The sequence below is a fragment of the Pollachius pollachius genome (genome assembly GCF_949987615.1).
Source record: "Pollachius pollachius genome assembly, chromosome: 3".
NCBI classification, from domain to species: Eukaryota; Metazoa; Chordata; class Actinopteri; order Gadiformes; family Gadidae; genus Pollachius; species Pollachius pollachius.
The window spans coordinates 3,007,120-3,020,241 of NC_136936.1; the positions used below are offsets into that span (position 1 = coordinate 3,007,120).

At 50.6% G+C, this 13,122-nt stretch overlaps 1 protein-coding gene across 1 annotated transcript; it reads right to left on the reverse strand.

Moving 5' to 3' along the window:
* Positions 1–1,185: 1,185 nt before the first annotated feature.
* On the reverse strand, positions 1,186–10,583 carry slc13a5b (solute carrier family 13 member 5b; the record flags this gene model as incomplete). The annotated part of the gene is made up of 12 exons (XM_079731585.1): positions 1,186–1,337; positions 1,726–1,863; positions 2,906–3,067; positions 3,470–3,585; positions 3,780–3,886; positions 4,023–4,235; positions 4,398–4,520; positions 4,962–5,136; positions 6,165–6,400; positions 8,065–8,201; positions 8,618–8,746; positions 10,485–10,583. The coding sequence occupies 12 exons, from the start codon at positions 10,581–10,583 to the stop codon at positions 1,212–1,214; spliced, it is 1,761 nt and encodes a 586-aa protein (XP_079587711.1). The 3' UTR covers positions 1,186–1,211.
* Positions 10,584–13,122: the final 2,539 nt, after the last annotated feature.

The window sequence follows — 13,122 nt, forward strand, 5'->3', positions numbered from 1 at the left end:
TTTTGCACGCTGCTGAAACATTCTCGGGTTCTCAGAGGAATCTCCAAACGCGACGCGATAGGAACCGCGCGGGGTTGTTGGGGTGAGTCCAGAAGAATAGACACTTGTGAAATGGACCAGCCGGATTTGAAAGGATTGTGGCCTTAAGATGAGAGGCAGCCATTCAAAGCCAAAGGATTACCCGGGCATTGAGCACTGTGTTTACAGGATCATAGCTCATCAGCACCGAGACAAGGTCACCTGCTGATCCCAGAGCGGGAAAACAATTGCACCATCAAAGCATAGACTATGTTGTCTATGTTGGCATGCTCGTGTAATGGCTTTTTGTTTCTCAGCTGACAGGTTCAGAGTTTGTAAATAGAAAAAGGAATGAATGAGAAATCAAAAACGTTTTCGGTTTCTTGTGCACATAACATGCAGCAGACATAGATGGAGGAGACTTTCATGATAATTTCAATGTTTTTATGTTCAAACACACATACAAACTATACATATTTGCTCTTAAATATAAAATGTATCTATCTTTATATGCATACACTGGCTTCAGTATTGAGAAAAACAGAAAATACAATACATCTATTTGTTTTCATCATATACATTGGATTTCATGCTATTTTCCAGTGATCATACACCAGTCAAAGTTCGGGTGATGGTGGAAGTAACAATGCAACATTTTTTTTTCAGAGGCATAAGTGTAAGAATATTGGTTGTCTACGCCATTGTTGAATACATTATCATGATCTCGCAGGCTAGCAAAACAACACATGGCAACTTTAATGGATTGGCAAATTCTTTATTATGAGTCTGAATCCATTCTTAAACCCTCTGGAATCCATTTCACGATGTTGACAGCCCTTTCATGAAGGTTATATTTTATATATATATGAAGCTAAAAATATGTTTATTCTGAGGGAAAAGGAGAGTTCCAGTGGCACGGTTATGCCTTACTAACAATACCAAAACGTGTTTTTATCTTAAATTAGGGGTGCAATGTTAACCCAAACATGACTGACACTCCACTTCCTCAGCCCTTTGAACCCCAATTCTCACATTCAGCAGCGCCTTCCCTCCCCAGGTGGGAGGGACCCACCTGGAGGACCCGGTTCACCCAGTCGTCCTATGGCCTCTCTCTGGTGTGAAGTCTTTGAACTGGAGCTCCCGCTGGACGCTGCTTGGTACGTCCTCCGTGTCCTCGCTCCGACCCGGGGGGCTCACACCCCCGTGTTATTGGCCCAGGCCGGGAAGGTGTCCAGCTGGAACATGGCCCTGCCCCAACTGTTGATGGCCAAGGTGATGCAGAGGATCCCGATGATGTTCATGACGATGCCCGTCTTGGCCTGTTGGACAGGGAAGCAGGGAGGTGCACACAAAGCATCACCGACCGAGAGCCTCGATCCACCTAGCTTAGTGTCGAGGTGTCCCTGAGCAGGACACCTCACCCTCGCTGCTACCGAACGAGCTGGCGGTCGTCTTGCGTGGTCGACACCGCCGTCGGTGTGGGAATGTGTGTGTGAACGGGTGAATGTTGGGCAATACTGTGAAGCGCTTTGAGTGGCCACCGGTTAGAAGAGCGCTGTATAAATGCAGCCCGTTTAACATTCACCCATCACTGTGGATGCTCCCCGTTCAGGGTTGCGTAACAAGGGACCAAAAGCAACAGCTGTGGACCGGCAGACTCCTACTTTATGATCCTGCTGAGCTCAGCGGAACCGCTGTGAGGCTTACCATGTCAGCCACCTTGAGGTAGCCGTAGGAGAAGACGATGGCGTTGGGCGGCGTGGCCACGGGCAGCATGAAGGCGAACGAGGCGCTGAGCGTACAGGGCACCATGATGTACAGAGGGTTCATCCCGATGGACTGGGACTGCACCGATCACAGAGAGAGAGAGTTAACAGGTTCGTTGGCGTGGTAGAGCCCACTGGTTCTGGAACCCGATGACAACACCTCCGCACACACTGCCATCTGCCGCTGTTTGGTTTTGCACGGTAACCGCTGACTCATAGCGGTGTGTAACGCCGCGCCGGGGGAAAACTCTCATTACTCGGGTGTCGTTAAGAAGTTGTTCTCGTACCGTTTTGGTCATGGGGTCATGGGACAAGCCGAACGGGGAAAAGTACTTCCCGTATGGCTGTAATGGCAGACTACTACCAAGGCACACATTACGCCTTGCTTGGGGTTTGCGTTGGAATTACACGTCCCCCCACAGCAAAGGAGCGGGCAACACGATCACAATTGCTGGCTTTGGAATAAACAAAGGGTGGAAATACTTTATAGTCCATAATTACTAACATTCATGCTGCACGACTATACACCGTGGCAGTTCGGTAAAGGGCATGTTTAGACACACCCCCTAACTTTACATTGCATGCACTTGATGAGATGCTCTTCTCCTATCCACTCTTCCATTGTCCCTTCGGGTATTTTTCTGTGGCACCCCCCCTTCTACCCCCTCTTGGCTCGGCTGGGCTCGGTAAATATCTGTTTGAATACCCCCGCTTGACATGTTCTGCCTCCTTGCTGGGCACAGCCCTCCCATTCTTCAGCGGCAGGGGGGTTGCGAAACAGGACCCCAGTGCAGGACACTGGGGTGAATGTGTGCGTTTGGCAGGTTACTAATGGGAGAAGGGCCCAGCTAAGGGGACCTACTATCTGCAGCCACAATGGGTCGCCATTGAAGTGCCAAACAAGGACATATGGGCCAGCTTCCTCTGGGAGTTGTTCAAGTGCTGCGCTCCGATTGGTGCGTTCTCTCCAAAGGCCTCGCCACCGTTAAGATGTCTCACGTTGAGGATCCCCACTGCCGACGCATATATCTCCCATTGTCCCTGCCCTTCTGAAGGAATTCGGTTGTGTAACGGCATGTTCCATAAGAGCTCGTAAATCTGCGATCTGTGAGAATCCTTACCATGGAGGCCAGCACAGGTAGGAAGAGCGTTGCCGTGGCGACGTTGCTGGTGCACTCTGTGAAGGTAGCGATTAGCAGGCACAGGATGATGGCTATTGCCCAGGGAGGGATCGTTTTCAGGGGACTCATTTGCTCTCCCATCCACATTGACAGGCCGGATACCTGCAGAGGAATGTACAATATCACATTACATCACATCAGATTAGAGAAGAGTAGATTATATACAGAGAGTACAGAGAGAGTACAGTGGAGCACAGAAGAGCAGAGTAGTAGAGTAGAGAACTAGAGCAACTAGAGTAGATTATATTAGAGTAGAGTAGATCATACACGAGTAGATTCTATTAGAGTAGGGTTGAGTAGCTTAGAGTATCATGTAGATTAGATCAGAGTAGATGACATGACTCTAGTTTTTGGAACAGAGACATTGGAACACAGAGCTGACCGGATAAGACGTGAGAGACTGTATTCATCAGAGACAGAATTGTGGCTATCGCAGCGGCAGAAATACAGTACAGTAAAACAGAAACAGTAGAGGTCATGTGAGGCTGGCTGTTGGTAGCATACCTCGCTGCCCTTGGCCAGAGCGAAGCCCCCGCCGAGCAGAAGCACGATGTTCCACGGCAGCTTCTTCTGGGCCACCCTCCAGGTGAGCAGTGGGATAGAGGGACCTGAAGGTTCATCTGTCGGAGACGGGAGCAGTCTGGTGAAACAAGTGGATCGCAAGTGACCTTTTCCTCTCTCAACGTCCTACCTCACGGCAGAGTGAAAACTGATCCAGGTTCGACGACAAAAACACATTTGTATTGATTGTTGTTGCCATTGAACGGACGCCCTCGTGACAGCTGTGTGCTGTCGATCTGAAACGCCGAGTCACCTGGTTCGAAGGTGTTGCGGCGCCCCCAGCACTTGCGGGGCCCTTTGGAAGGCAGAATGAAGAGGAGGATCGCGATGAAAATGGCAACCGTGGCGTCGGTCACATATCTGGGAGGACAACAGGGAGAAGAGTCAGTGTCGAGAGCTTCCAGAGGCTGACCTCTGGAAGTAAACAACAACAACAACAACAACAACAACAACAGCGGGGTTTTAATGAGGCCGGCAATGTGTAAGGATTACGAACTCGGCTCTTTCGTTGAAGAGGTTCGTGGCCCATCCGTCCACAAAGCCCGGGTCCCGGGTGAACCAAAGCAGCACCAGCAGGACGAAGAGGCCGAGCACACTGAGCTCCCCGAAGGACATGGGGCCCAGCCGCCGGTGCTCCTCGCGGATGACCTTGTAGGCGGCGAGCTCCTTCTCCGTCTTCACGGAGCCACACCCCCAGGTCTTCTTGAAGCTAGACAGGGGGGGGGGATTTGGAAGGGGATTACAAGGAATCGGCGTGTCACCTCAGTGTTTAATCTCCCCGCCCGGTGGAAAAAGGGTTTTTGGTGCAGATTCTGTCAGCTCGGGTTAGGTGGTGAGTTACGGGCCGTTTCATCACAGCCGAGGGGCTTACTTGAATCCCATGTAGACGAACTGCAGCCAGAGCCAGGCCAGCGTGAGCATGAGGATCATATTAGGGAAGGCAAAGCCGAACCACGACGCAAAGTTGATCACGTCTCCGTTCTGAGGAAAGAGTCTGAGAGAGAAGGGTTTGGGGGGTGACTAAAACAACGACAAAACATAAAACACTACATTGTAAGACATGATGATGAATATGATATAATTCTCTGTGCCTTGAGCAAGCTGTCTGGTCCTTAATGGCATGTATGTTTTGCCTGTATGCATGTATGTCAATTATAGCCCCCATTGTACTCCTGATCATCCCTGGAAGAAGGGAACCCCAACTCTGCATTCCTTCTCAAGATTTCCGCCTTGCTAATTAAACTAGTTTTTTCTTGACCTCTGGGGGGCTAGGGTCAGGGGGGGGGGTCACAAATAGACGGCCTGTTAAGCCCTTTGAGGCTGTACCTGTGATAAGGGGCTGTACAAATACAATTGAATATAAATTATCTGACCACTGGCTTTCACTGCAGATGAGGGTGTCTGCTAGTGAGCAGTCCTCCGATGGGACACTCACTCGTTCATCTGGCCCGTGAGCACCAGGTTGGGGCCGGTTCCGGTGAGCGTGGCGGTGCCTCCGATGCTGGCGGCGTAGCAGATGGACAGGATCATGCCCTTACACATCCTCTTGTTCTCAGCCTGCTCCTTGCGCCGGGCGAGCTCCAGCGAGGCGTCCAGGAAGGTCACCACCACTGGGGGGCCAAAGTGCACGAGTCACGGGCTGAATGGTGCCGCCTCGTGTATCGTGTTGCGCGCTGCACAATAAACTAACGGGGACATTCCAACTGCAGCCTTGCAAAGGATGGCCTCGTTTCCCTCGTTAGTCGTCTTGTTCCGGCTGATGTGGTAACTCTAAACACTTTTATCATTTGCATGCAGTACTCCCCACTCATGAGTAATATGTCATCTTGTTATTTAAATATATATATATATATATATATATGTTTTTTATAAACAAATCTGCATATTTGTGCCTGTTCGTAAGCTTTGTAAATAGGTGGAGTTTGTTGAATGGCTATTCAGTTTTTCCTCTCTGCCTCCTTGCAAATACTGTACTTGACACTTGTCTTGTGTACTTGTACTCGATACACTTGATATTGTACTTGATATAATGCACTTACACTTGATCCATGTGAGTACATTATAACACAGCGCTCGATGCCCAGGTAGGCTTTGAATGGCTGCACCTCATCTTAAGGCCCAAATCCTTTTCCAATCCACAGGAGTGCAGTACCTTATTGAAAGTTTGTTATTTCAAGTTTTCTATGCATGTCTCATATCTAGCTTTGCGTCCTGTGCGCCACGTTTGTGACGCCTGCGTCTCCACGCCCAGGGATCCCTAACCCCGTCTTATCTGAGCTTTAACGCCTCCCAGACAGTACCACGGCCGGGGCCGAGGGCCTGATCAGAGCTTTAACGCCTCCCAGACAGTACCACGGCCGGGGCCGAGGGCCTGATCAGAGCTTTAACGCCTCCCAGACAGTACCACGGCCGGGGCCGAGGGCCTGATCAGAGCTTTAACGCCTCCCAGACAGTACCACGGCCGGGGCCGAGGGCCTGATCAGAGCTTTAACGACTCCCAGACAGTACCACGGCCGGGGCCGAGGGCCTGATCAGAGCTTTAACGACTCCCAGACAGTACCACGGCCGGGGCCGAGGGCCTGATCAGAGCTTTAACGACTCCCAGACAGTACCACGGCCGGGGCCGAGGGCCTGATCAGCGGACCTTGTGCCTCCGCCTGCTTGGTGGGCTTGGAGGGCGGCTTGGTCTCCCCCGCCACCTCCGGGCCCGGGTCCTCCGAAGAGCAGAGGATGGGGGGGCTCTCCCCTGGCTCCCCCTCGTTGTTGAGCTGCTGCAGCACGGCCTGGACGATGGGCACCATCATGGCGGTGGTGGCCGTGTTGCTGATCCACATAGAGAGGAAGGCCGTGACGCCCATGAAGCCCAGCATCAGCCTGGAAGACCACACAGACCCGGTCAGACGGATGTGTGTGTGTGTGTGTGTGTGCGCGCGGTATGCATTAGCTTCTAGCATGTGTTTGTGGTTGATGTGCTGATGGATGAAGGGGTGAACGTGTGGGAACTGTAATAGGCCGTCTAGCTGTCCTGTCCTGTGCCGTTCCTGTCTGGGAGTCTAATTGTGTTTCTCAGACAAGTGCAGGACCGTAATAAACCCGGCTCGGTGAGATGCCGAATGAGAGTTTACTATTTTTGAATTTTAAATGATGTCAGAAAGAATGTGTTTTGTTGTTGCTCCCGCTGGTGTTGTTCAGGGCCGTGCGGGGTGGCGGCTGATTGACGAGCTGATTACTGGGTTGGTGATTACATATCAGCCCTGTCTACGGATTCAAGAGCTCTTTAAGGAGAGATTGTGAAGCTGACACCGGTAGGGGGTGCGTATCACCGGTAGTGGGTGTGTGTCACCGGTAGGGGTGTGTATCACCAATAGGGGGTGTGTGTCACGGGTGTGTATCACCAGTTGGGGTGTGTATCACCAGTTGGGGTGTGTATCACCAGTTGGGGTGTGTGTCACCAGTAGGGGGTGTGTCCCCAGTAGGGTGTGTGTGTCCCCAGTAGGGTGTGTGTATCACCAGTTGGGGTGTGTGTCACCGGTAGGGGTGTGTGTCACCAGTAGGGTGTGTGTGTCACCGGTAGGGGTGTGTGTCATCGGTAGGGGGTGTGTATCACCAGTTGGGGTGTGTATCACCAGTCGGGGTGTGTGTCACCGGTAGGGGTGTGTGTCATCGGTAGGGGGTGTGTATCACCAGTTGGGGTGTGTATCACCAGTTGGGGTGTGTATCACCAGTAGGGTGTGTGTGTCACCAGTAGGGTGTGTGTGTCACCAGTAGGGTGCGTGTGTCCCCAGTAGGGTGTGTGTATCAGCAGTAGGGGGTGTGTGTCCCCAGTAGGGTGTGTGTATCAGCAGTAGGGGGTGTGTATCAGCAGTAGGGTGTGTGTGTCCCCAGTAGGGTGTGTGTGTCCCCAGTAGGGTGTGTGTGTCCCCAGTAGGGTGTGTGTATCAGCAGTAGGGGGTGTGTATCAGCAGTAGGGTGTGTGTGTCCCCAGTAGGGGGTGTGTATCAGCAGTAGGGGGTGTGTGTCCCCAGTAGGGGGTGTGTATCACCAGTAGGGGGTGTGTGTCCCCAGTAGGGTGTGTGTATCAGCAGTAGGGGGTGTGTGTCACCAGTAGGGGGTGTGTGTCCCCAGTAGGGTGAGTGTATCAGCAGTAGGGGGTGTGTGTCCCCAGTAGGGGGTGTGTATCACCAGTAGGGGGTGTGTGTCACCAGTAGGGGGTGTGTGTCCCCAGTAGGGGGTGTGTGTCACCAGTAGGGGGTGTGTGTCCCCAGTAGGGGGTGTGTATCACCAGTAGGGGGTGTGTGTCCCCAGTAGGGTGTGTGTATCAGCAGTAGGGGGTGTGTGTCACCAGTAGGGGGTGTGTGTCCCCAGTAGGGTGAGTGTATCAGCAGTAGGGGGTGTGTGTCCCCAGTAGGGGGTGTGTATCACCAGTAGGGGGTGTGTGTCACCAGTAGGGGGTGTGTGTCCCCAGTAGGGGGTGTGTGTCCCCAGTAGGGTGAGTGTATCAGCAGTAGGGGGTGTGTGTCCCCTCATCAGCCACTCACAGCGCAGGCCGAACGCCGACACACAGCAGCACCCTGAGGGCGATGCGCTTGTGGAGGTTCCAGTGCTCCACGGCCACAGCCACCATCAGCCCGCCCACAAACAGCATGTTGGTGTCCTTCAGGTACTGCATGCACACCTGGACGCACCCCAACAACCATGGCCACTTAGAGCCCACTCTTGCGTCGACCGAGGAGAACGGCAGACTTAAGAAAAGTACGTAGCATTGTGTAGCATCTCGCCCCATCATTGTTGTGTACGGGGAATGGGTTAACATATCAATTGTTAGTACTTGGCACTTGGTTCTACGAACATCCGTACGGTACCGACAGTGATATCGTGTTGTTTTCCCTTTCTTCGGACAAATGTACTTATTGTAAGTCGCTTTGGATAAAAGAGTCTGCCTAACGCCCTGAGTGTAAAGGTAAAGGACAGACAATGATTCCTCGACGGGCCTGACACAGAGAGTAAACACAGGCCCCTCCGACACCCTGAGAAGGCCCTTCTCTGTTTCGGGGGGGTCAGGGCGGGAGGAGGGGGGGGGGGGGGACTCACGTCTTTGGACTGCATGATGCCGAACAGGGGGAAGAGCAGGGCCGGGAGCAGGGCGGTGACGGCCAACGGCAGCGCCTCGGTGCACCAGAACACCGCCATCAGGATGATCACGTAAGCACATTGTGCAACCTGGAGCACCAGGAGCGCGCACGCACACACACACACACGCATTAGTGAAAACACAAAGATACACGTAAACACACACACACACACGTTAGTGAACACACAAAGATACACATCAACACACACACGTTAGTGAAAACACAAAGATACACGTAAACACACACACACGTTAGTGAACACACAAAGATACACATAAACACACACACACGTTAGTGAAAACACAAAGATACACATAAACACACACACACACACACGTTAGTGAACACACAAAGATACACATAAACACACACACGTTAGTGAACACACAAAGATACATATAAACACACACACACGTTAGTGAAAACACAAAGATACACATAAACACACACACACGTTAGTGAAAACACAAAGATACACATAAACACACACACACACACACGTTAGTGAACACACAAAGATACACATAAACACACACACGTTAGTGAACACACAAAGATACATATAAACACACACACACGTTAGTGAAAACACAAAGATACACATAAACACACACACACACACATTAGTGAACACACACACGCTAATGAAAACACACATAAACACAAACACACATGTAAGTGAACGCACACACGTTAGTGAACACACACACACACGGTAACAAAAACACATATACATTAGCAAACACACACATACGCACATACATACAGACCCGAATACAGAGGCACACACACACACACACACACACACACACACACACACCTTGTTTTAGATCAGACAAGAGTGACACTTGCTCAGTGGTGTCAGATGAAGGGTAAAACACAACAGAGCAGACAACACAGGCTTCTGTCCTGCTCCATATTTATTACCAAGCGGAAAGTGAATAAGTAGCTCTGGGCTCAGATAACAGGGGGTTGAAGTTTAAGTTTCTGAGCTGCCGTTAAATCCCCTGCCACTACACAACAGCATGCCTATCACTTAGACGACGTAGAGGGACATTGTAAAATAAATCAATGCCAACATCTGTGTGAACATGATTGTTTCCAGGAGAGATTATATTCTGTCAACTCATGTATATTTTTGATAAGGAATTTTATAGCAGTAATTAGGAAGCTGGTAACTCATTATGGATCAATAATTCAGGGAGAAGGGATGAGATTAAATACGTTTTTCTTCTTCTCACCCCTTTCCGAACGGGTAGAGCAAATGTTAGAAATGTTTATTTTCGTTTTCGGTTTTCATTGTTTTAATGTTTTATTGTTTTTTTTCCTTTTATTTTATTGTTTATTATTGCTTATTTTTCTTTTTCTTTGCTAACCGTTCGAAATAACAATATTTTCAATTCAATTCAATTCATTCCGTTGTGCGACTGACTTATCACAACACGGTCATCGCGTGTGACATGCAGGAGGGGTGACACCGTTCTGTTCCCACGCTGGACTTGACCCCTGCTGTGTGTTCACACCAAAGAGTTAAAATCACAGCTCAGAGTTTGAGGGCAGCCTGCGGCAACACGGGCCGGTTCCCATACATGTTGCTCCCATGCATGTTGAGGCGGGGGACCGTAGGGCGCATCAACAGTGACTGTTCCGCGAACGGTTCCAGTCCCCACAAGAGCCTTCCGAGTTTTACGCAAATGCGTAAATGTGCAACAGCAGCTGTCCAGAGTTTTGCGCAAATGCGTAAAAGTGAAATGCGTAATATGACTGACTAAAAACTAAGGATGCATACAAAACAAACCCAAAGTGTGTGTTTGCTGGGTACATACCGAAGTGCCGATCACCAGGGGCAGCGGGAGGAAGATTAACGGGGCGACCAGCAGGATAGCCTCGTTCTTTCGGTTCCGGAGACGCGTGAAAAAGGCCATAGCCAGCAAAGCGCGAAAAAAGCCGAGGAAAGTAAGTCGGCGAGCGCCATGGCGGGCCTTTTTACCACCCGGAGAGGCGGGGGGAAAGGGGGAGTCCTCCATCAGATAAAAGAGGACCGAGGGACTGCAGTCCACTCACGGAGTGCATTGTGGAGGAGAGGGGGGAGAGAGAGAGGAGGGAGAGAGAGGGGGGGGGGGGGGGGGGGGGGGGGGGAGTGAGAGGGAGAGAGTGGAGAGGGAGGGAGGGAGGGAGAGGAGAGAGGGAGAGGAGTGAGTGGGGTGTGACGGAGAGGGAGGGAGAGAGGGGCAGAGAGTGGAGAGGGAGAAAGAGGGAGAGAGGGGAGGGAGAGAGGACAAGAGGGGGAGAGAGAGAGGGAGAGAGAGGGAGGGAGAAGGGAGAGGGGGAGAGGCAGGGGGGAGAGAGCTGTTGGGGGGGGGGAGCAAAGCCTGAGAACACTAGATCAGAACCTGCCGACTCCCGCCCTCCTCCATGCTCCTCGTCATCGTCACATCACTTATCATTCATTACTAGCCAAAGTAATGGTTACGGTGCGCGCGCACCGTAACCATTACTTTGACACGTGCACCCGCTCAGGTCACAGTCGGACTCGCCGACATCTGATTCCCTCAGATTGGTCCTGCAGCGGGGTAACCGGACACCGGGGAATCCGGTGTCTGAGGACTATTGTCCACATGACATGTCCATTGCCCTTGCTATTATCATTATTATATTTTTTATTAAACATTATAATAGAAAAAAAACGACAGAAATGCCGACGGTTTAGGCCCCGTTTACCCGTTAGGTCTATTTAATCATCTGCAGACTGCAAGCAGGATATTCACGCTCAAAAATTATACTTAAACATTTTTAACTTGTACAAGTAGTATTAACGTTATATGACCGTATGCCAAGTAAGGTGAACAATAAAAGATCCGATTCGATTTTATTGTCATTGCCAAAGTAAAGCAGAACCCAAAGTGGCTCGGATGCAGTCCGCTCTCCACTGATCAGAATAACAACAGTCAGAAAAAAACCACAATCACTGGGAGTTGTTTCACTTAATGCATCAGAAGCAGTTTGAGTCTATATAGTGCACGTCCACGGAGCAGGTTACATAACGGTTCCTCGTCTGCGCCCCGGTGCGCCACCAGGGCACCAGACCGCGTCAGACTGCAGCGGTAGAAGGCTTTCTGCAGGTTTCGGGGGGCTTTCCGCAGTTGTTTTGGGGTCTGCCGCTCTCAGCGTCCTCAGTTATCCTCGGGACCCGGTGGGAAGAGTTCAGAGTCCAGGGTGCAGGTTTTTATCAACGCAAGGTGGCCTGTGCGAGTAGATTAGCCTACTTCGAAGGATATAAGCAGTCATTGACTGCTGTGTCTACCACTGTGTCTACCACTGCAACAACTATTATTTAATCGATATAAGCTCACTCCAGCGTGTTTATCTCACAGAGCGAGCTTGCCACGTTATGCAGGGACAAAGGAAAGCGAAGGGAAGGCCACGTCGTATCCGTTTGTGTTTCCAATGTTCTTGTGGCCAGAACATAGTGTGCAGAAAATCTCATGTTCTTTGAATCGTCGCTGGCTGAAATTACGGCGTTTGTGGTGGTCTTCCGGGACGAGGACCGCTTTAATTCGTTGTCCTGTAACTAGGGTGACCAGATCCCAATACACCAGAAGTGGGACAAAGACTACGTTTGTGCGGGACAATGCGGGACAAAGTGGGGGGGGGGGGGGGAGAGGAGGCGACCTGGGACCTTCAGTGGGGGTTTCAGTCCGCAATAACAGATAATCCCCCGTTCCCCCCTTGTCCGTTCTATTTAGAAGCATATTTGATAAACGTGTTTTATTTCGCTTATTTAGTTATATTTCATAATTAATTAAGGCCGCCACCAGAGGGCGCCTTCAACGCATTTGCCGCCCTAGGCGATTGACTAGGATCGCCCTTGTATTGCTTCTTGGTGGTGGGCGTGCCCTTAACCTGCGTCCGAGACCAAGTTTCATTGACATGATCAAACAACCTGCCCCTCCCCCTGATGACAGCCCTGCTGTCTCCGCACGCAGCTATTTGATAAATGCTAGATGATAAATCCCGCATTTCCAAAAAAAAAAAAAATCGAGTCTGACTGTCAATAACAATGCGGGACAACGTCTCAATTTGCGGGACGCGTCCAAAGTCATGGAAATGCGGGACTGTCCCGCACAAAGCGGGACATCTGGTCACCCTACCTGTAACCCTAGTTGGGCCTCCTCTGCATGCGTAGTCTACCCTTTGACGCAGGGGAAGATGATGCATACATCCCTATTATGAAAATAGACAAAGTGTAAGAGCAATATAAATAGAATAGCGAGTAGAATTCAGATTCTGACGTTATTATTTTTACACTTATATGTGGTCTTATAGGTCTGCTTAGTACGGTAGCATGGTAAGCATATCGGTATAGGCTTGTCTTAATGCTTAGATGTGCAAAAATAATATAGGGAATAAAAGTATCCTACTTTAAATTAACCAAAGAGAGGTCAAGATTAACACACACACAAA